Source organism: Clinocottus analis, unplaced genomic scaffold (assembly GCF_023055335.1).
Source record: "Clinocottus analis isolate CAN_PGR_092001 unplaced genomic scaffold, fCliAna1.0.p SCAF_7, whole genome shotgun sequence".
In the NCBI taxonomy this organism is placed as follows: domain Eukaryota; kingdom Metazoa; phylum Chordata; class Actinopteri; order Perciformes; family Cottidae; genus Clinocottus; species Clinocottus analis.
The window spans coordinates 4,730,174-4,751,065 of record NW_027176229.1 but is presented as its reverse complement, the minus strand read 5'-3'; the positions used below and the strand labels follow the sequence as shown (position 1 = coordinate 4,751,065).

Genomic DNA, 20,892 nt, shown 5'->3' with positions numbered 1-20,892 from the left:
TCAAACATTTAGATATGACCAGCTGTACGCTTACACATCTGTATAATAACCATCTGTTGTTGTGCCTCAATACAAGTACAACTGTAGCATGATATTTGGAGATTAGCATCTTATTTGCATAATTAAAGCAGTTTGTATCCTAACATTGACATTAAAGAGAGCGTACAAGCCATAAAACATCTTTCAGAAACACCTCGAGAGAAAAGAGACCAGATGAAGAAACCCTTATGTCATTACAGGTCTATAGATGACATGTGAGGGGTGAGCGCCACTCAACTAAGGATTGAGACATCTTTGACAAGCACGTCTCCTTCAAACTCAAATCTACTCGTCGTTTGACCTCTGGTGATTTTCTGGATCCCAGTAGCTCTGGCCAGCAGAGGGCCCTGGAGGTCTGTTCTTAGAAAGTGTCTCAGGTCTTTTACAGGCCCAACCTATTGTGGTGACCTCTGACCTTCAATGTGTTTTGCATAGCAACGCCAAACACATACAGGACTATAAAACTGACTACCTGACTGACCAGACCGGTTGAAAGCAGGGTGGAGGATGACACCCAGCCACCGATGAAAATAAGTGCTCTCGCTGCCTCTGTCCGTCTTTTCTCCCTTATTTCCCCTCCTCCATGATGTTTAGAGAACTTGTCTCACTCGGGAAATTGCCGACGGTGATTATCTTTCACTGGAAATCAGCGCTATTTAGTTGGAATGCTGCAAGCATTCCAACTATTGTTCTTCAAATCTTTATTAAACTTATTATTAGTTGGAATGCTGCAAGCATTCCAACTATTGTTCTTCAAATCTTTATTAGTTGGAATGCTACAAGCATTCCAACTATTGTTCTTCAAATCTTTATTAAACTTATTATTAGTTGGAATGCTGCAAGCATTCCAACTATTGTTCTTCAAATCTTTATTAAACTTTTTATTATTATTATTCTATTTCTTCCATCCGTATTTTGGACCTCTTCAACTCTTTCATATTTTCAGCTACAGAAAAAAGTTCAATTATAAAAATATTCAGTTACCTAAGGACACGATGGCTAAGACCTTTCATATTTCTGACTTTTCAAATCTTTGAATTATTAAGCTTTTTATGATTTTTTTTATAATGGGACCCAATGGGGAAATCTTCAAATCATCTTCAACTTCAAACGTTTACAGTTTCTTCATACATTGAGCTTGAGACAATATTTAAAATTCCAAATGTTGACAAAACCTTTAGCTATTAATCTACGCTTTTACATTTTTCATATTTTCTCAAATTTTAAAATTATTCAGCTTTTTATAAAAAAAAAATGAATGGTTTCCAATGAAGAACATCTTCAAATCCGCTTTCAACTCTTCAACTTCAAAAGGGAAAGGCTCTGTCATGCCTTCAACTAGAGACACCATTCCACCTTTAAAATGTTGACAAAACGTTTTTGCTGTTATTGTATTACTCATCTTTTCGATATATCCTATATTGTTTTAACTGTCGGCGTTTTCGTTTTATAGTTTTTCCGCACCTTTTCTGCCTTTCTCATTATTGTGTGTTGGGCAGCTCAGAGCAGTGACGTAATACTCCAGAGCGAGGGCACTTGGCGATACACATATTTTAAACTTGCTCTCTACTCCAAACCGTATACTCTTTGGACATAATTTATAGCTCAAAACGTTGGAAATCTTGTCTTCTGCCGTAAACTGCGGTCGATAGGAATCCAACAGATAAGACGTGTTGAGGTCCGACTGAATGGGAGAGCCGGTCCGTCCCCAGCAGCAGCCCTTTGGTCTGTGCATCTACAGGCAGCAGGCACGTAAGCGGCCGCACACGCGAACGGGTGGCGCACATGAACGGCCGTGCTCGCGCGTGAACGTGTTATTATGGTCGCGTGCACGTTCGTGTGTGTGTGTGTGTGTGTGCGCGCGCGTGTGTGCAGGTCACTTTGGTTATAAACGTCAGGATTAACAGCGTCACTGACGTTCACGTTGAGGTTTGACGGATGGTTTTGTAGACACTCAGTAATATCAGGTCTCTCACCAACTGCACCTGTAGATCAGTGGTTAGCAACTCCGCCTTAGGAGCAAAGGGTCAGTGGTTCAAACCCCACCTATGACAGATTTTAATTTTTCAAAAAAACTTTTTTTTTTCTTCTGTTGGACTGGACACTGTGGCGGGCCGGGTCGTATGTTTGACACCCCTGATTTAGATGATGCAGTTTTCCTTTCAACTTTTCCAATTATAAATTTAAACGACAAGAATTTTCAACAGTTCAATTAAATGACTTTGAACTGTAAAATGTTTCAGTAGGTATTTTGCCTTTTCTATATTTTCAATAATGATTTGCTATTTATTTATATATTCATCTATTCCGCTATTTTCAGCTATATTAATATATTCAGCTATTTTTACATATATTCAGCTATTCTTTCATTTTCAAATATATTTAGCTATATTTAGCTAATTTAAGCTATATTCCACTATGTTCCGCTATATTCAGCTATTTCTTTCAAATATTTCAGCTATAAGCTTCAGCTTTTTGCATTCCAACGCATTTTCAGCAGGAAATGCTCTTTCTAGTTAGTTGGAATGCTGCAAGCATTCCAACTATTGTTCTTCAAATCTTTATTAAACTGTTTCTTCTTCTATTTCTTCCATCCGTATTTTGGACCGTAACTAGTCCTTCATATTTCCAGTTACAGAAAAAAGTTCAATTATTCAAATATTCAGCTAGTTAAGGAGACGATGGCTATGACTTTTCATATTTCTGACTTTTCAAATTTCCAAATTATTAAGCTTTTTATGATTTTTTTTATAATGGGACCCAATGGGGAAATCTTCAAATCATCTCCAACTTCAAACGTTTACAGTTTCTTCATACGTTGAGCTTGAGACAATATTTAAAATTTCACATGTTGACAAAACCTTTAGCTATTAATCTACGCTTTTACATTTTTCATATTTTCTCAATTTTCAAAATTATTCAGCTTTTTATAAAAAAAAAATGAATGGTTTCCAATGAAGAACATCTTCAAATCCGCTTTCAACTCTTCAACTTCAAAAAGGGAAAGGCTCTGTCATGCCTCCAGCTAGAGACACCATTCCACCTTTAAAATGTTGACAAAACGTTTAGCTGTTATTGTATTACTCATCTTTTTTGATATCTCCTATAGTGTTTTAACTGTAGGCGTTTTCGTTTTATGTTTTTTCCGCACCTTTTCTGCCTTTCTCATTATTGTGTGTTGGGCAGCTCACAGCGGTGACGTCAGACTCCAGAGCGAGGGCACTTGGCGATACACATATTTTAAACTTGCTCTCTACTCGAAACCGTATACTCTTTGGACATAATTTATAGCTCAAAACGTTGGAAATCTTGTCTTCTGCCGTAAACTGCGGTCGATAGGAATCCAACAGATAAGACGTGTTGAGGTCCGACTGAATGGGAGAGCCGGTCCGTCCCCAGCAGCAGCCCTTTGGTCTGTGCATCTACAGGCAGCAGGCACGTAAGCGGCCGCACACGCGAACGGGTGCGCACGTGCACGCGCGTGAACGGGTGCGCACATAAACGGTCGTGCACGCGCGTGAACGGCAGCACACTAACGTGAAACGGCCGCGCGTGTAAACGGATGCGCCCGAGCCTTAACGGCCGCGCGTGAACGGCCGTGCGCGCGCGCGAACGGCCGCGCTAACTTGTTATTATGGTCGCGTGCACGTTCGTGTGTGTGCGTGTGTATGTGCGCGCGTGTGTGCAGGTCACTTTGGTTATAGACGTCAGGATTAACAGCGTCACTGACGTTCACCTTCTGAGGTTTGACAGATGGTTTTGTAGACAGTCAATAATATCAGCTGTCTCACCAACTTCGCCTGTGGATCAGTGGTTAGCAACTCTGTCTAAGAAGCAAAGGGTCAGTGGTTCAAATCCCACCTGTGGCACACTAAAATTTTTCCCAAAAACTTTTTTTTTTCTTTTGTTGGACTTGACACTGTGGCGGGCCAGGTCGTATGTTTGACACCTGATTTAGATGATGCAGTTTTCCTTTCAACTTTTCCAATTGTACATTTAAACAACAAGGATTTTCAACAGTTCAATGAAATGACTTTGAACTGTAAAATTTTTCAGCAGGTATTTTGCCTTTTCTATATTTTCAATAATGATTTGCTATTTATTTATATATTCATCTATTCCGCTATTTTCAGCTATATTAATATATTCCGCTATTTTTACATATATTCAGCTATTCTTTCATTTTCAAATATATTTAGCTATATTTAGCTAATTTAAGCTATATTCCACTATGTTCAGCTATATTCAGCTATTTCTTTCAAATATTTCAGCTATAAGCTTCAGCTTTTTGCATTCCAACGCATTTTCAGCAGGAAATGCTCTTTCTAGTTAGTTGGAATGCTGCAAGCATTCCAACTATTGTTCTTCAAATCTTTATTAAACTTTTTATTATTATTCTATTTCTTCCATCCGTATTTTGGACCTCTTCAACTCTTTCATATTTTCAGCTACAGAAAAAAGTTCAATTATAAAAATATTCAGTTACCTAAGGACACGATGGCTAAGACTTTTCATATTTCAGACTTTTCAAATCTTTGAATTATTAAGCTTTTTATGATTTTTTTTATAATGGGACCCAATGGGGAAATTTTCAAATCATCTTCAACTTCAAACGTTTACAGTTTCTTCATACGTTGAGCTTGAGACAATATTTAAAATTTCACATGTTGACAAAACCTTTAGCTATTAATCTACGCTTTTACATTTTTCATATTTACTCAAATTTTAAAATTATTCAGCTTTTTATAAAAAAAAAATGAATGGTTTCCAATGAAGAACATCTTCAAATCCGCTTTCAACTCTTCAACTTCAAAAGGTAAAGGCTCTGTCATGCCTCCAGCTAGAGACACCATTCCACCTTTAAAATGTTGACAAAACGTTTAGCTGTTATTGTATTACTCATCTTTTTTGATATATCCTATATTGTTTTAACTGTCGGCGTTTTCGTTTTATAGTTTTTCCGCACCTTTTCTGCCTTTCTCATTATTGTGTGTTGGGCAGCTCACAGCGGTGACGTCAGACTCCAGAGCGAGGGCACTTGGCGATACACATATTTTAAACTTGCTCTCTACTCCAAACCGTATACTCTTTGGACATAATTTATAGCTCAAAACGTTGGAAATCTTGTCTTCTGCCGTAAACTGCGGTCGATAGGAATCCAACAGATAAGACGTGTTGAGGTCCGACTGAATGGGAGAGCCGGTCCGTCCCCAGCAGCAGCCCTTTGGTCTGTGCATCTGCAGGCAGCAGGCACGTAAGCGGCCGCACACGCGAACGGGTCGCGCACATGAACGGCCGTGCTCGCGCGTGAACGGCAGCACACGTAAACGCCCACTAACGTGAAACGGCCGCGCGTGTAAACGCTCGCCAACGGGTGCGCCCGCGCCTCAACGGCCGCGCGCGTGCACGGCCGTGTGCGCGCGAACGGCCGCGTTAACGTGTTATTATGGTCGCGTGCACGTTCGTGTGTGTGCGCGCGTGTGTGCAGGTCACTTTGGTTATAGACGTCAGGATTAACAGCGTCACTGACGTTCACGTTCTGAGGTTTGACAGATGGTTTTGTAGACACTCAATAATATCAGGTCTCTCACCAACTGCGCCTGTGGATCAGTGGTTAGCATCTCCGTCTTAGAAGCAAAGGGTCAGTGGTTCAAACCCCACTTATGGCAGACTTCAATATTAAAAAAAACAACTTTTTTTTTTCTTCTGTTGGACTGGACACTGTGGCGGGCCGGGTCGTATGTTTGACACCTCTGATTTAGATGATGCAGTTTTCCTTTCAACTTTTCCAATGATACATTTAAACGACAAGGATTTTCAACAGTTCAATTAAATGATGTTGAACTGTAACATTTTTCAGCAGGTATTTTGCCTTTTCTATATTTTCAGTAATGATTTGCTATTTATTTATATATTCATCTATTCCGCAATTTTCAGCTGCATTAATATATTCAGCTGTTTTTACATATATTCAGCTATTCTTTCATTTTCAAATATATTTAGCTATATTTAGCTAATTTAAGCTATATTCCACTATGTTCAGCTATATTCAGCTATTTCCTTCAAATATTTCAGCTATAAGCTTCAGCTTTTTGCATTCCAACGCATTTTCAGCAGGAAATGCTCTTTCTAGTTATTATTCTATTTCTTCCATCCGTATTTTGGACCTCTTCAACTCTTTCATATTTTCAGCTACAGAAAAAAGTTCAATTATAAAAATATTCAGTTACCTAAGGACACGATGGCTAAGACCTTTCATATTTCTGACTTTTCAAATCTTTGAATTATTAAGCTTTTTATGATTTTTTTTATAATGGGACCCAATGGGGAAATCTTCAAATCCTCTTCAACTTCAAACGTTTACAGTTTCTTCATACATTGAGCTTGAGACAATATTTAAAATTCCAAATGTTGACAAAACCTTTAGCTATTAATCTACGCTTTTACATTTTTCATATTTTCTCAAATTTTAAAATTATTCAGCTTTTTATCAAAAAAAAATGAATGGTTTCCAATGAAGAACATCTTCAAATCCGCTTTCAACTCTTCAACTTCAAAAGGGAAAGGCTCTGTCATGCCTCCAGCTAGAGACACCATTCCACCTTTAAAATGTTGACAAAACGTTTTTGCTGTTATTGTATTACTCATCTTTTCGATATATCCTATATTGTTTTAACTGTCGGCGTTTTCGTTTTATAGTTTTTCCGCACCTTTTCTGCCTTTCTCATTATTGTGTGTTGGGCAGCTCACAGCGGTGACGTCAGACTCCAGAGCGAGGGCACTTGGCGATACACATATTTTAAACTTGCTCTCTACTCCAAACCGTATACTCTTTGGACATAATTTATAGCTCAAAACGTTGGAAATCTTGTCTTCTGCCGTAAACTGCGGTCGATAGGAATCCAACAGATAAGACGTGTTGAGGTCCGACTGAATGGGAGAGCCGGTCCGTCCCCAGCAGCAGCCCTTTGGTCTGTGCATCTACAGGCAGCAGGCACGTAAGCGGCCGCACACGCGAACGGGTCGCGCACATGAACGGCCGTGCTCGCGCGTGAACGTGTTATTATGGTCGCGTGCACGTTCGTGTGTGTGTGTGCGCGCGCGTGTGTGCAGGTCACTTTGGTTATAAACGTCAGGATTAACAGCGTCACTGACGTTCACGTTGAGGTTTGACGGATGGTTTTGTAGACACTCAGTAATATCAGGTCTCTCACCAACTGCACCTGTAGATCAGTGGTTAGCAACTCCGCCTTAGGAGCAAAGGGTCAGTGGTTCAAACCCCACCTATGACAGATTTTAATTTTTCAAAAAAACTTTTTTTTTTCTTCTGTTGGACTGGACACTGTGGCGGGCCGGGTCGTATGTTTGACACCCCTGATTTAGATGATGCAGTTTTCCTTTCAACTTTTCCAATTATAAATTTAAACGACAAGAATTTTCAACAGTTCAATTAAATGACTTCGAACTGTAAAATGTTTCAGTAGGTATTTTGCCTTTTCTATATTTTCAATAATGATTTGCTATTTATTTATATATTCATCTATTCCGCTATTTTCAGCTATATTAATATATTCAGCTATTTTTACATATATTCAGCTATTCTTTCATTTTCAAATATATTTAGCTATATTTAGCTAATTTAAGCTATATTCCACTATGTTCCGCTATATTCAGCTATTTCTTTCAAATATTTCAGCTATAAGCTTCAGCTTTTTGCATTCCAACGCATTTTCAGCAGGAAATGCTCTTTCTAGTTAAACTTATTATTTTTATTATTATTCTATTTCTTCCATCCGTATTTTGGACCTCTTAAACTCCTTCATATTTTCAGCTACAGAAAAAAGTTCAATTATTCAAATATTCAGCTACTTAAGGACACGATAGCTATGCCTTTTCATATTTCTTACTTTTCAAATTTCCAAATTATTAAGCTTTTTATGATTTTTTTTTATAATGGGACCCAATGGGGAAATCTTCAAATCATCTTCAACTTCAAACGTTTACAGTTTCTTCATATGTTGAGCTTGAGACGATATTTAAAATTTCAAATGTTGACAAAACCCTCAGCTATTAATCTACGCTTTTACATTTTTCATATCTTCTCAAATTTTAAAATTATTCAGCTTTTTATCAAATTAAAAATGAATGGTTTCCAATGAAGAACATCTTCAAATCCGCTTTCAACTCTTTAACAGGAGCCTTTTAGTCTGTGCATCTGCAGGCTGAAGGCACTTGAACGACCCCACACGCGAACGGGTGCGCACGTGCACGTGCGTGAACGGTCGCGCACGTAAACGGCCGTGCACGCACGTGAACGGCAGCATAAGTGAACGCTCACTAACGTGAAACGGCCGCGCGAACGGCAGCGCTAAAGTGTTATTATGGTCGCGTGCACGTTCGCGTGTGTGTGCGCGCGCGTGTGTGCAAGTCACTTCAGTTACAGACGTCAGGATTAACAGCGTCACTGACGTTCACTTTCTGAGGTTTAATAGATGGTTTTGTAGACACACGGCAAGCCAATAATATCAGGCGTATGACCAACTGCGCCTGTAGATCAGTGGTTAGCAACTCCGTCTTAGAAGCAAAGGGTCAGTGGTTCAAACCCCACCTATGGCTGACTTTAATTTCTTTTTTTAAAAAAAGCTTTTTTTTTTCTTCTCTTGGACTGGACACCCGGGCGGGCTGGGTCGTATGTTTGACACCCCTGATTTAGATGATGCAGTTTTCCTTTCAACTTTTCCAATTATACATTTAATTTTCAAATATATTCAGCTTTTTTAAGCTTTATTCAACTATATTTCACTATGTTCAGCTATATTTAGCAATTTCTTTCAAATATTTCAGCTTTATGCTTCAGCTTTTTTGCATTCCAACGCATTTTCAGCAGGAAATGCTCTTCCTAGTTAGTTGGAATGCTGCAAGCATTCCAACTATTGTTCTTCAAATCTTTATTAAACTTATTATTAGTTGGAATGCTGCAAGCATTCCAACTATTGTTCTTCAAATCTTTATTAAACTTTTTATTATTATTATTCTATTTCTTCCATCCGTATTTTGGACCTCTTCAACTCTTTCATATTTTCAGCTACAGAAAAAAGTTCAATTATAAAAATATTCAGTTACCTAAGGACACGATGGCTAAGACCTTTCATATTTCTGACTTTTCAAATCTTTGAATTATTAAGCTTTTTATGATTTTTTTTATAATGGGACCCAATGGGGAAATCTTCAAATCATCTTCAACTTCAAACGTTTACAGTTTCTTCATACATTGAGCTTGAGACAATATTTAAAATTCCAAATGTTGACAAAACCTTTAGCTATTAATCTACGCTTTTACATTTTTCATATTTTCTCAAATTTTAAAATTATTCAGCTTTTTATAAAAAAAAAATGAATGGTTTCCAATGAAGAACATCTTCAAATCCGCTTTCAACTCTTCAACTTCAAAAGGGAAAGGCTCTGTCATGCCTCCAGCTAGAGACACCATTCCACCTTTAAAATGTTGACAAAACGTTTTTGCTGTTATTGTATTACTCATCTTTTCGATATATCCTATATTGTTTTAACTGTCGGCGTTTTCGTTTTATAGTTTTTCCGCACCTTTTCTGCCTTTCTCATTATTGTGTGTTGGGCAGCTCAGAGCAGTGACGTAATACTCCAGAGCGAGGGCACTTGGCGATACACATATTTTAAACTTGCTCTCTACTCCAAACCGTATACTCTTTGGACATAATTTATAGCTCAAAACGTTGGAAATCTTGTCTTCTGCCGTAAACTGCGGTCGATAGGAATCCAACAGATAAGACGTGTTGAGGTCCGACTGAATGGGAGAGCCGGTCCGTCCCCAGCAGCAGCCCTTTGGTCTGTGCATCTACAGGCAGCAGGCACGTAAGCGGCCGCACACGCGAACGGGTGGCGCACATGAACGGCCGTGCTCGCGCGTGAACGTGTTATTATGGTCGCGTGCACGTTCGTGTGTGTGTGTGCGCGCGCGTGTGTGCAGGTCACTTTGGTTATAAACGTCAGGATTAACAGCGTCACTGACGTTCACGTTGAGGTTTGACGGATGGTTTTGTAGACACTCAATAATATCAGGTCTCTCACCAACTGCACCTGTAGGTCAGTGGTTAGCAACTCCGCCTTAGGAGCAAAGGGTCAGTGGTTCAAACCCCACCTATGACAGATTTTAATTTTTCAAAAAAACTTTTTTTTTTCTTCTGTTGGACTGGACACTGTGGCGGGCCGGGTCGTATGTTTGACACCCCTGATTTAGATGATGCAGTTTTCCTTTCAACTTTTCCAATTATAAATTTAAACGACAAGAATTTTCAACAGTTCAATTAAATGACTTTGAACTGTAAAATGTTTCAGTAGGTATTTTGCCTTTTCTATATTTTCAATAATGATTTGCTATTTATTTATATATTCATCTATTCCGCTATTTTCAGCTATATTAATATATTCAGCTATTTTTACATATATTCAGCTATTCTTTCATTTTCAAATATATTTAGCTATATTTAGCTAATTTAAGCTATATTCCACTATGTTCCGCTATATTCAGCTATTTCCTTCAAATATTTCAGCTATAAGCTTCAGCCTTTTGCATTCCAACGCATTTTCAGCAGGAAATGCTCTTTCTAGTTAGTTGGAATGCTGCAAGCATTCCAACTATTGTTCTTCAAATCTTTATTAAACTGTTTCTTCTTCTATTTCTTCCATCCGTATTTTGGACCGTAACTAGTCCTTCATATTTCCAGTTACAGAAAAAAGTTCAATTATTCAAATATTCAGCTAGTTAAGGAGACGATGGCTATGACTTTTCATATTTCTGACTTTTCAAATTTCCAAATTATTAAGCTTTTTATGATTTTTTTTATAATGGGACCCAATGGGGAAATCTTCAAATCATCTCCAACTTCAAACGTTTACAGTTTCTTCATACGTTGAGCTTGAGACAATATTTAAAATTTCACATGTTGACAAAACCTTTAGCTATTAATCTACGCTTTTACATTTTTCATATTTTCTCAATTTTCAAAATTATTCAGCTTTTTATAAAAAAAAAATGAATGGTTTCCAATGAAGAACATCTTCAAATCCGCTTTCAACTCTTCAACTTCAAAAAGGGAAAGGCTCTGTCATGCCTCCAGCTAGAGACACCATTCCACCTTTAAAATGTTGACAAAACGTTTAGCTGTTATTGTATTACTCATCTTTTTTGATATCTCCTATAGTGTTTTAACTGTAGGCGTTTTCGTTTTATGTTTTTTCCGCACCTTTTCTGCCTTTCTCATTATTGTGTGTTGGGCAGCTCACAGCGGTGACGTCAGACTCCAGAGCGAGGGCACTTGGCGATACACATATTTTAAACTTGCTCTCTACTCCAAACCGTATACTCTTTGGACATAATTTATAGCTCAAAACGTTGGAAATCTTGTCTTCTGCCGTAAACTGCGGTCGATAGGAATCCAACAGATAAGACGTGTTGAGGTCCGACTGAATGGGAGAGCCGGTCCGTCCCCAGCAGCAGCCCTTTGGTCTGTGCATCTACAGGCAGCAGGCACGTAAGCGGCCGCACACGCGAACGGGTCGCGCACATGAACGGCCGTGCTCGCGCGTGAACGTGTTATTATGGTCGCGTGCACGTTCGTGTGTGTGTGCGCGCGCGCGTGTGTGCAGGTCACTTTGGTTATAGACGTCAGGATGAACAGCGTCACTGACGTTCACGTTCTGAGGTTTGACGGATGGTTTTGTAGACACTCAGTAATATCTGGTCTCTCACCACCTGCACCTGTAGATCAGTGGTTAGCAACTCCGCCTTAGGAGCAAAGGGTCAGTGGTTCAAACCCCACCTGTGACAGATTTTAATTTTTCAAAAAAACTTTTTTTTTTCTTCTGTTGGACTGGACACTGTGGCGGGCCGGGTCGTATGTTTGACACCCCTGATTTAGATGATGCAGTTTTCCTTTCAACTTTTCCAATGATACATTTAAACGACAAGAATTTTCAACAGTTCAATTAAATGACTTTGAACTGTAAAATTTTAGCAGGTATTTTGCCTTTTCTATATTTTCAATAATGATTTGCAATTTATTTATATATTCATCTATTCCGCTATTTTCAGCTATATTAATATATTCAGCTATTTTTACATATATTCAGCTATTTTTTCATTTTCAAATATATTTAGCTATATTTAGCTAATTTAAGCTATATTCCACTATGTTCAGCTATATTCAGCTATTTCTTTCAAATATTTCAGCTATAAGCTTCAGCTTTTTGCATTCCAACGCATTTTCAGCAGGAAATGCTCTTTCTAGTTATTATTCTATTTCTTCCATCCGTATTTTGGACCTCTTCAACTCTTTCATATTTTCAGCTACAGAAAAAAGTTCAATTATAAAAATATTCAGTTACCTAAGGACACGATGGCTAAGACCTTTCATATTTCTGACTTTTCAAATCTTTGAATTATTAAGCTTTTTATGATTTTTTTTATAATGGGACCCAATGGGGAAATCTTCAAATCCTCTTCAACTTCAAACGTTTACAGTTTCTTCATACATTGAGCTTGAGACAATATTTAAAATTCCAAATGTTGACAAAACCTTTAGCTATTAATCTACGCTTTTACATTTTTCATATTTTCTCAAATTTTAAAATTATTCAGCTTTTTATCAAAAAAAAATGAATGGTTTCCAATGAAGAACATCTTCAAATCCGCTTTCAACTCTTCAACTTCAAAAGGGAAAGGCTCTGTCATGCCTCCAGCTAGAGACACCATTCCACCTTTAAAATGTTGACAAAACGTTTTTGCTGTTATTGTATTACTCATCTTTTCGATATATCCTATATTGTTTTAACTGTCGGCGTTTTCGTTTTATAGTTTTTCCGCACCTTTTCTGCCTTTCTCATTATTGTGTGTTGGGCAGCTCACAGCGGTGACGTCAGACTCCAGAGCGAGGGCACTTGGCGATACACATATTTTAAACTTGCTCTCTACTCCAAACCGTATACTCTTTGGACATAATTTATAGCTCAAAACGTTGGAAATCTTGTCTTCTGCCGTAAACTGCGGTCGATAGGAATCCAACAGATAAGACGTGTTGAGGTCCGACTGAATGGGAGAGCCGGTCCGTCCCCAGCAGCAGCCCTTTGGTCTGTGCATCTACAGGCAGCAGGCACGTAAGCGGCCGCACACGCGAACGGGTCGCGCACATGAACGGCCGTGCTCGCGCGTGAACGTGTTATTATGGTCGCGTGCACGTTCGTGTGTGTGTGTGCGCGCGCGTGTGTGCAGGTCACTTTGGTTATAAACGTCAGGATTAACAGCGTCACTGACGTTCACGTTGAGGTTTGACGGATGGTTTTGTAGACACTCAGTAATATCAGGTCTCTCACCAACTGCACCTGTAGATCAGTGGTTAGCAACTCCGCCTTAGGAGCAAAGGGTCAGTGGTTCAAAACCCACCTATGACAGGTTATAATTTTTCAAAAAAACTTTTTTTTTTCTTCTGTTGGACTGGACACTGTGGCGGGCCGGGTCGTATGTTTGACACCCCTGATTTAGATGATGCAGTTTTCCTTTCAACTTTTCCAATTATACATTTAAACGACAAGGATTTTCAACAGTTCAATGAAATGACTTCGAACTGTAACATTTTTCAGCAGGTATTTTGCCTTTTCTATATTTTCAGTAATGATTTGCTATTTATTTATATATTCATCTATTCCGCAATTTTCAGCTATATTAATATATTCAGCTGTTTTTACATATATTCAGCTATTCTTTCATTTTCAAATATATTTAGCTATATTTAGCTAATTTAAGCTATATTCCACTATGTTCAGCTATATTCAGCTATTTCTTTCAAATATTTCAGCTATAAGCTTCAGCTTTTTGCATTCCAACGCATTTTCAGCAGGAAATGCTCTTTCTAGTTTGTGATCAAACCCTTTTCGTTCCTCGTCTTCGTTTCCTGTTTTACGCGCTTGCTCCCCGCTAATTAGTCAGCTATCAGAGCGTTAACTAGTCTCTAATAGCGTTAACTACTCTGCTCTCAGACCGTTAACTAGTCTCTCATAGCGTTAACTACTCTGCTCTCAGACCGTTAACTAGTCTCTCATAGCGTTAACTAGTCTCCCAGAGCGTTAACTAGTCCACTCTCAGACCGTTAACTAGTATCCCAGAGCGTTAACTAGTCTCTCAGAGCGTTAACTAGTCTGCTCTCAGACCGTTAACTAGTCTCTCAGAGCGTTAACTAGTCTCTCAGAGCGTTAACTAGTCTGCTCTCCTGATCGTCAGCCGTATCAACGTGCAGGAACAGGGACCACAAACACATTATTCGCCGCTGACATTCTCATCAAAAGTAATTCCAGCCAAAATATCAATGTTTACACGAAACATGTGTAAGCTATTATATTGTGTACGTCTTGTCTTACCTGCGGAGCTGCGTGTTGTTGTTTTATTATTATGAAAGTATAGGCTCAAGAGAAACCCCCGCTACACGTTTGGTAAATGTCAAGCTGAAAATGACAACTAACGGTCGCGCAATTTAAATCTACCTGTTATTTTGAGTGCGCACTGATATGGAACGCTGGTTAATGTAAACAGGCTGTACAGTACTTTATTGTCTGAATAAACTACCCCCCGTGACTCACTCTCAACCAATCAGAATACTTGATTTGATCTACCATATTATAATTGGATGCATTGAACACCATTAGTGATCTACTAGTGAACTATATAGCCAGTTTTAAACCAAAGAGATAATCATCCTGAAAGTGCTTTTCTTCATTTACTCTTAACCAGTAACATATATAATGATATCTACACATGTGGACAAACCTTTGTCCAGATGTAATCGTTTTATAATAGTAGCATTTCCTTGTGGTTTCAGAGTTGAACTCATTTTAGTTTGATTTCTTGCAATTTTTGCAACAAAAAAAAACAGCTCGGGCTTAAAGTGTTGAGGCCCAGGAGCATTATTTATCTCTCTGAAATGCTTTAACGGTTTCATTAATTGACTGCTGTTTGCATTTCCTCTTCCAAGTCAAACAGTAAAATAATAAACACCAATGCCCCAATTAAGAATTTAGTTTCCTCCTAATCTGGTATGTTTGTTTCTCCAGTGCTCCACTGTGCACACGTTGAACCTTTAAATGGGTTTGATAACGGAGTATTAAAGCTCTGCTTTTCGAAAAACATAAGGGTTGGGGAGACGTTGACTCGTACGTGGGTCATTTTGACTCTAATGGGATTTTATTTACAACAAACAATTGCTCCCCGTTCCCCTTGTAGCCCTCGCAATAAGGCCACAGCTCAGTACCTCGGTTAACTTTCCACTACTGACAGTGGGCTGCATCACACGGCCAGTCAATAGTGGTCAGCATGATTTGCATGATTTGTACAAGCATCCAGCTACAAAGAAAACTGTACAATTAACCCTTTAGATGACAAAAGATTGAATTTAAATTCAACATGATTTCATTCAACATTTCATGATTTAAATGTATTTATTCATTAAATTCATTAAAGTGGTTGAGACAAACAAATAAATAAGTCAATTTGACACAATTTGTCAAACAAAAAACAATTAAAACACAAATGATTAGGCCATAGTCAGTTCATGACTGTTCAGAACAAAACCTGTATACACGTCTTCATGTTTCAATGTTCTCTTACCATTTGCAGGATTTTGTTTGACTATTCATGATGAATAATATTGGACCTTATTAATAACAACAACAATAATAATAATAATAATAATAATAATAATAATAATAATAATAATAATAATAATAATATTGGACCTGCTTCAACAGTTCTTCCAACACTAGTGCCTATAAGAGCAGGTTGCATCTGAGTACCTGGCCTCTTACTAGTAATAAACGCTCCAGAAGTTGTTTTTTTTAAAAGTGTTTTTAATTTAAACCTTTATTTAACCAGGAGAGTCCCGTTGAGATTAAAAATCTCTTTTTCAAGGGAGACCTGGCCAAGACAGGCAGCAGCACAAAAAACACAGTTACAGACAGAAAACATAGAAGACAAGTTAAAAGAAGCTAAAAACTAAGAGACAATGATGGACCAGAGTTCATTTAAGAAACATAGACATTTTAGGGAACCTTCCTCTATTTCCTTCATTCTAGATGTAAAAGTGGTCAGTGGTTTCAGTTCTTTGAGCTTAAAAACATTCTGCAACATATTCCAAAATGAGGAGGCATGAGTACACAAAAGCCCTTTTTTCCCATTTCCGTTCTGGCATTTGGGACAGTGAGCATAAATAAGCCCTGAGAACGCAAAGAATATTGTCCGAAAACAGACATACAGACTTCTCTCCATGAAGAAGACACACAAGTAGTTTAGGAGCAGATCAAGGATTTCCTTATAAATGAAGGTGTACCAATGACAGAGCCTCCGGGTGGCCAAAGCAGGCCATCCAACCAGAGAGTAAAACTCCCAGTGGTGAGTCAGAGCTTCACAGTTTGTGATGAACCGCAGTCCTGTAGGACTCCCCAACGTAAAGTATGGATACTGAAAATAGACCAACCCTAACCCAGTAGGTCATAGTAGATCCTACTGATGTGGAATTCTTCTTTGTAGGGCAGTAAGTCCTGTAGTGTTAACTTGTCATTCTGGGCGGTCCACACTGTTAGAGTGTACCTGTGTAGAACATGGGCAAGAATAAGCATTTAATGAATAGCTCAAAAGGTGTTAACATATATGTTACATATAAGAAAATAATTATTCATTCAAGAGATAATCTGCTGTTCAAAGCATTTTTCATGCGCGCTTTACTGGAGCTCTCATTCACACACTCACATAACACACCGCTGTCAACTCAAAAGCGTTTGTGTGCTTTCCAGTAGTGTGAATGCTAAATTTACTTGTACAATAAACTGTACTTGTATTTATCTTTTCTAGTCATCTGACCACTGAACGTGCTTTCACACTACACATTCACCCATTCGCACACTGATGGGAGGAGCTACCATGCAGGTACCACCTGTCCATCAGATTAAACAGACATACAGACTTCTCTCCATGAAGAAGACACACAGGTAGTTTAGGACCCGCTCCCTCTGTACAGGGCTTTCTATTACCAGGTCTGATGTGTAATAATCACCTGTCTGACTGCTGGAGCAGCCATGAGAGCTGGGAGAAGGACTGGGCCAGGAGAGCTGCCCGCACTGGGAAGGTGACTGGATGTTGAAGGGGTCTACATATCTCCTCCATCACACGCACCATGTCCCAGCTGTAACCTGAAACACATTCAAACAAAACCCATCAGTATGCCAGCATCCTTCTAACATTATCTATGTTGTTTTGCTTACCTTCAGCTTCCAAGGAAACTAGAGTTGTTCTGGTGGACACGTGGTTAGATGAGTTAGATGCATCTGTCCTTAATGAAACACCTACGGTAAGTTCAGTGAAGCTGGAGACATTTTGTGTCTTTGCTTGAACCTGAATCTTAATATTAAGAGCCCAGTGAGATGCATTCCTTCAGACGGTCATAGGGGAGTTTCTGTGACATGGAACTGACTCAACGGGATGTGTTGAGGTAAGAGCATAATAATCCATCTTTTCTACCTGCCTTCAGCTATAGCAATAGATCCCCAAGCCAGAAACCTTTTTTAAGTTAGCGATCATTTCAGGCGAGCTTGTGCATTCCTCCAATCGCTGTCTCACGAATGTGGACTGCATGGATGCTTAAGGAGCTCATAGTGCCATACTACCCCACGAGAGAGTTGCATTCACTGAATGCAGGGTTACTTGTGGTTCCTTGAGTTTTAAAAAGTAGGTTGGGGGCTAGAGCCTTCAGTTATCAAGCTCCTTTTACTATGGAATAAGCTTCCACTTTCAGTTCGGGGGGCAGACACGGTCGCTTCATTTAAGAGTGGACTTAAGACTTTCCTCTTTATCAGCACTTATAGTTCGGGCTGGCTCAGGTTAGCCCTGCTCCAGCCTCTAGATATGCTGCTATAGGCCTAGACTGCTGGATGACATCTTAGGATACACTGATCTCCTTTCTTCTTTTCTTTCTCTCATCGCTCTTCTCCTTTCCCCTCTTCTTTCTCTCCTTCTGGATAAATTATTGTCTCTTCAATGCACATTACTAACTCTACTCCTTTCCGGGAGCCTCTGTGCTTCCTCGCCTCAAGTTTCCATGGACCGTGGCTGTCTGGAGCTGTCCTGCCCTCTGTTACGTTGCTCATTCTGGTCACATGTCATCTGTTGCTTCTGTCTTTCCGGGGAGAGGGATCCTCTTCTGTTGCTCTCCTGGAGGTTTCTCCCCTTTTTTCCCTGCGAAAGGGTTTTTACTATCTTCATTTGGGGAGTTTTTCCCTGATCCGATGTGAGGTCCTGGGACAGGGATGTTATGTGTACAGACTGTAAAGGCAGAGGGTTTCTTTCTTTATGTCGCTCCTTGATAGGCTGTTACATCTATGCTTTGTATATCCGTAGTGTTTTTAATTCACCTTTCTTTTGATAGCTGACTGAATATTAACTCTTTTCACTTCTCGGCTCTTGCTTTGTACAGGTAAGCGTAGCTTTGACTCTTGAAATAAAGACCCAGGTGTCTTGAGTAGAGTATAGGGCTGTTAGATAGAATATGTGTGTGAAAACATAAGGATATAATAAACATATACATCCATATAAAACTAAAGATGTGCATATCGCCATCACGTCAGAACAATTAGTGGCCATTATCATGATGATGCAGGAATTGTTGTCATCTAAGCTAATTGTTTATCTGTTACCACAACACAAATGTTAGACTTAAACAGCAAATAATCTTTTCATAAAATTACACTTAGACCCTAAGGCTACCAAAGAGGAACGACGGCAGAGAAGAGGGGTAAGAACAATTCTATATCACACTTTATGTAATGCTACCAAAACATGATAAACATGAACTATTATATCACAGTATATTGTCATCAGGTATTTTGGTCTTTTTAAATACTGATACTGGTATTAGCCCCAAAAATATGCATTCAGTACCGACGAGTAGCTGTTGCTTTGTGTGTTTATAGTGGACAGTGTGTTGTGTTCTCTACAACTGAATTAAACTTCTCTCAGAATGAATCCTCAGACGCAGGTTTTAAACTTCTACAATGGTCAGAAACAAAGCCCCCACGTAAACACAGCGAGCAGTACTGAAGGGTACTCACCTGCATTGTCTGTCCCAGCAGTCCATCCTGTAGTCCAGCCAAGAGAGAGCACGGTGTGAGGAGGAAGAGTCTTCACCGAGGAGAGGAAGGCCTGGGGCTCCAGAGGCCTGGCCTGTCCCCCAGGACCAGAGAGGATATCTGCATTGATCCACACGGGACGGTCCAGCCGACACGCCTCCTCCAGCTGGACGACAGACTGAGACAGCGCCTCCTGGCTGCAGGGAGCACGGCGCAGTGTTGGCTAGACACACAACCACACGCTGCATCTACCGGACAGAAGCCGCCTCTCACCTCTTGAAATCTAGCTTTATTCCCTTGTCGTGATCTTTCACTCCCTCCAGCCACTCTTTCAGTGTGATATCCCCGTCTGTGTCAGGCGGATGTCCCATGATCGGCTCCCTGGGGTCACGACCTCTGATTATTACGTCGGCCTCCATCATATGATTGGGGCCTAAGGGGGAAAGCTGGTGGTTACGGCTGGTTACACACTGGATCTGAATCTCTCGCTGTTCATCACTGTGATCATTGTTCATTTCAGTCTGAATCAAGTTCAGCATCTTTCATTCATCAAGGTTCTAATGTTAGTGTTTTGTTCATATTCTCAGAGGCTGATTATGGAGGCTGTTAAAAGACGTAGAGATGTATAATATGTGCAGGGAGCAACAAGTGCTTCGGTATAATATTAAGTTAATTTGGTTTAATTGCTGTATTGACTGCAATAGTCTACTATCTGTACTGCTGGATGTTTGTAGGTAATATTTGATGTTGAAATCAAACATAATAGAGAAAGCACCTCAGCTTAAAGGAGTCATTTGTTTGCGGCTCAAGATGGACTGAGGATTACCTCATCAGCCAAAACAATACAATCCCCAATTATTGATTCATCTGCAGATTCATTTCTTCTTTTTTACATTATGATTATTGTGTGAAACAAACTAGACGTGTTAAACAAGTCAGGACGGAACCTAAGACATTGTGACACTACAGGGCAGTGTGTGTGTGTGTGTGTGTGTGTGTGTGTGTGTGTTAGAGAAAGTGCAGTATGTCTTCTTTAGGGTTCTGGTGTGACTTTATTAGTATTTAGCATGTCTAGGCAGATTACTTTCTTGGTTCATTGTTAGTTGATAAAATGTCAAAAGCAAAAAAAGTCCAAAATCCCAAATATTTTGATTGACAATAATTTAAAATTGTAAAAAAATAAATTAAAAAAAGCAGCAAATCCTCATACTGGATCACTCTGATTATTGCTGAGAAAACAGTTAATGTGGCGCACACGGTGACAGTAGAAGCAGTGAGTCCATCTGGTGTAGTGTGCAACACTACAAGTACTCAGCATCAATACTACAAGTAAGCAGTACTATGTGCACACTATATTGTATGTATAGTATAACTCATACACACCTGTCAGAGCCTCGGCCAGCCGGCTCCTGCTGTTCACGGCGTGAGACCACGTGACCTCGGCAGCGTCCCGCCCCATGATCCGCCTCTGACGGGAGAAGTAGTCCAGCGTCTGCTCAGACATGTCACTGAGAAACACTCCGCGTCGTGAGTCGGTTCAACGACAGACGTTCCAAGTACCGTTAAGTACCGTTAAAGCAGTACTGCGCAGTTAGCCACGCGAATCCTCCTCTTCTTCTTCTTCTTCTTCTTCTTCTTCTTCTTCTTCTTCTT

General features: G+C 39.5%; 1 protein-coding gene across 1 annotated transcript; it reads right to left on the bottom strand.

The window, feature by feature from the left end:
• Nucleotides 1-15,948: 15,948 nt before the first annotated feature.
• On the bottom strand, nt 15,949-20,892 carry fam151b (family with sequence similarity 151 member B). Its single transcript, XM_068604369.1, has 5 exons — nt 20,623-20,892; nt 19,513-19,672; nt 19,222-19,436; nt 17,172-17,307; nt 15,949-16,708 (listed from the first exon to the last, which is right to left on the bottom strand). Exons 1-5 carry the CDS (start codon nt 20,741-20,743, stop codon nt 16,597-16,599), a joined length of 744 nt encoding a protein of 247 aa, XP_068460470.1. The 5' UTR covers nt 20,744-20,892; the 3' UTR covers nt 15,949-16,596.

Coding starts and splice junctions, on each gene's coding strand:
- fam151b (XM_068604369.1), bottom strand. CDS start 20,743: ATGTCTGAGCAGACGCTGGACTACTTCTCCCGTCAGAGGCGGATCATG. Junction 17,308..19,221: donor TGCTGGGACAGACAATGCAG/GTGAGTACCCTT, acceptor AATGTGTTTCAG/GTTACAGCTGGGACATGGTG. Junction 16,709..17,171: donor CTGCTCCAGCAGTCAGACAG/GTGATTATTACA, acceptor TGTTCTACACAG/GTACACTCTAACAGTGTGGA.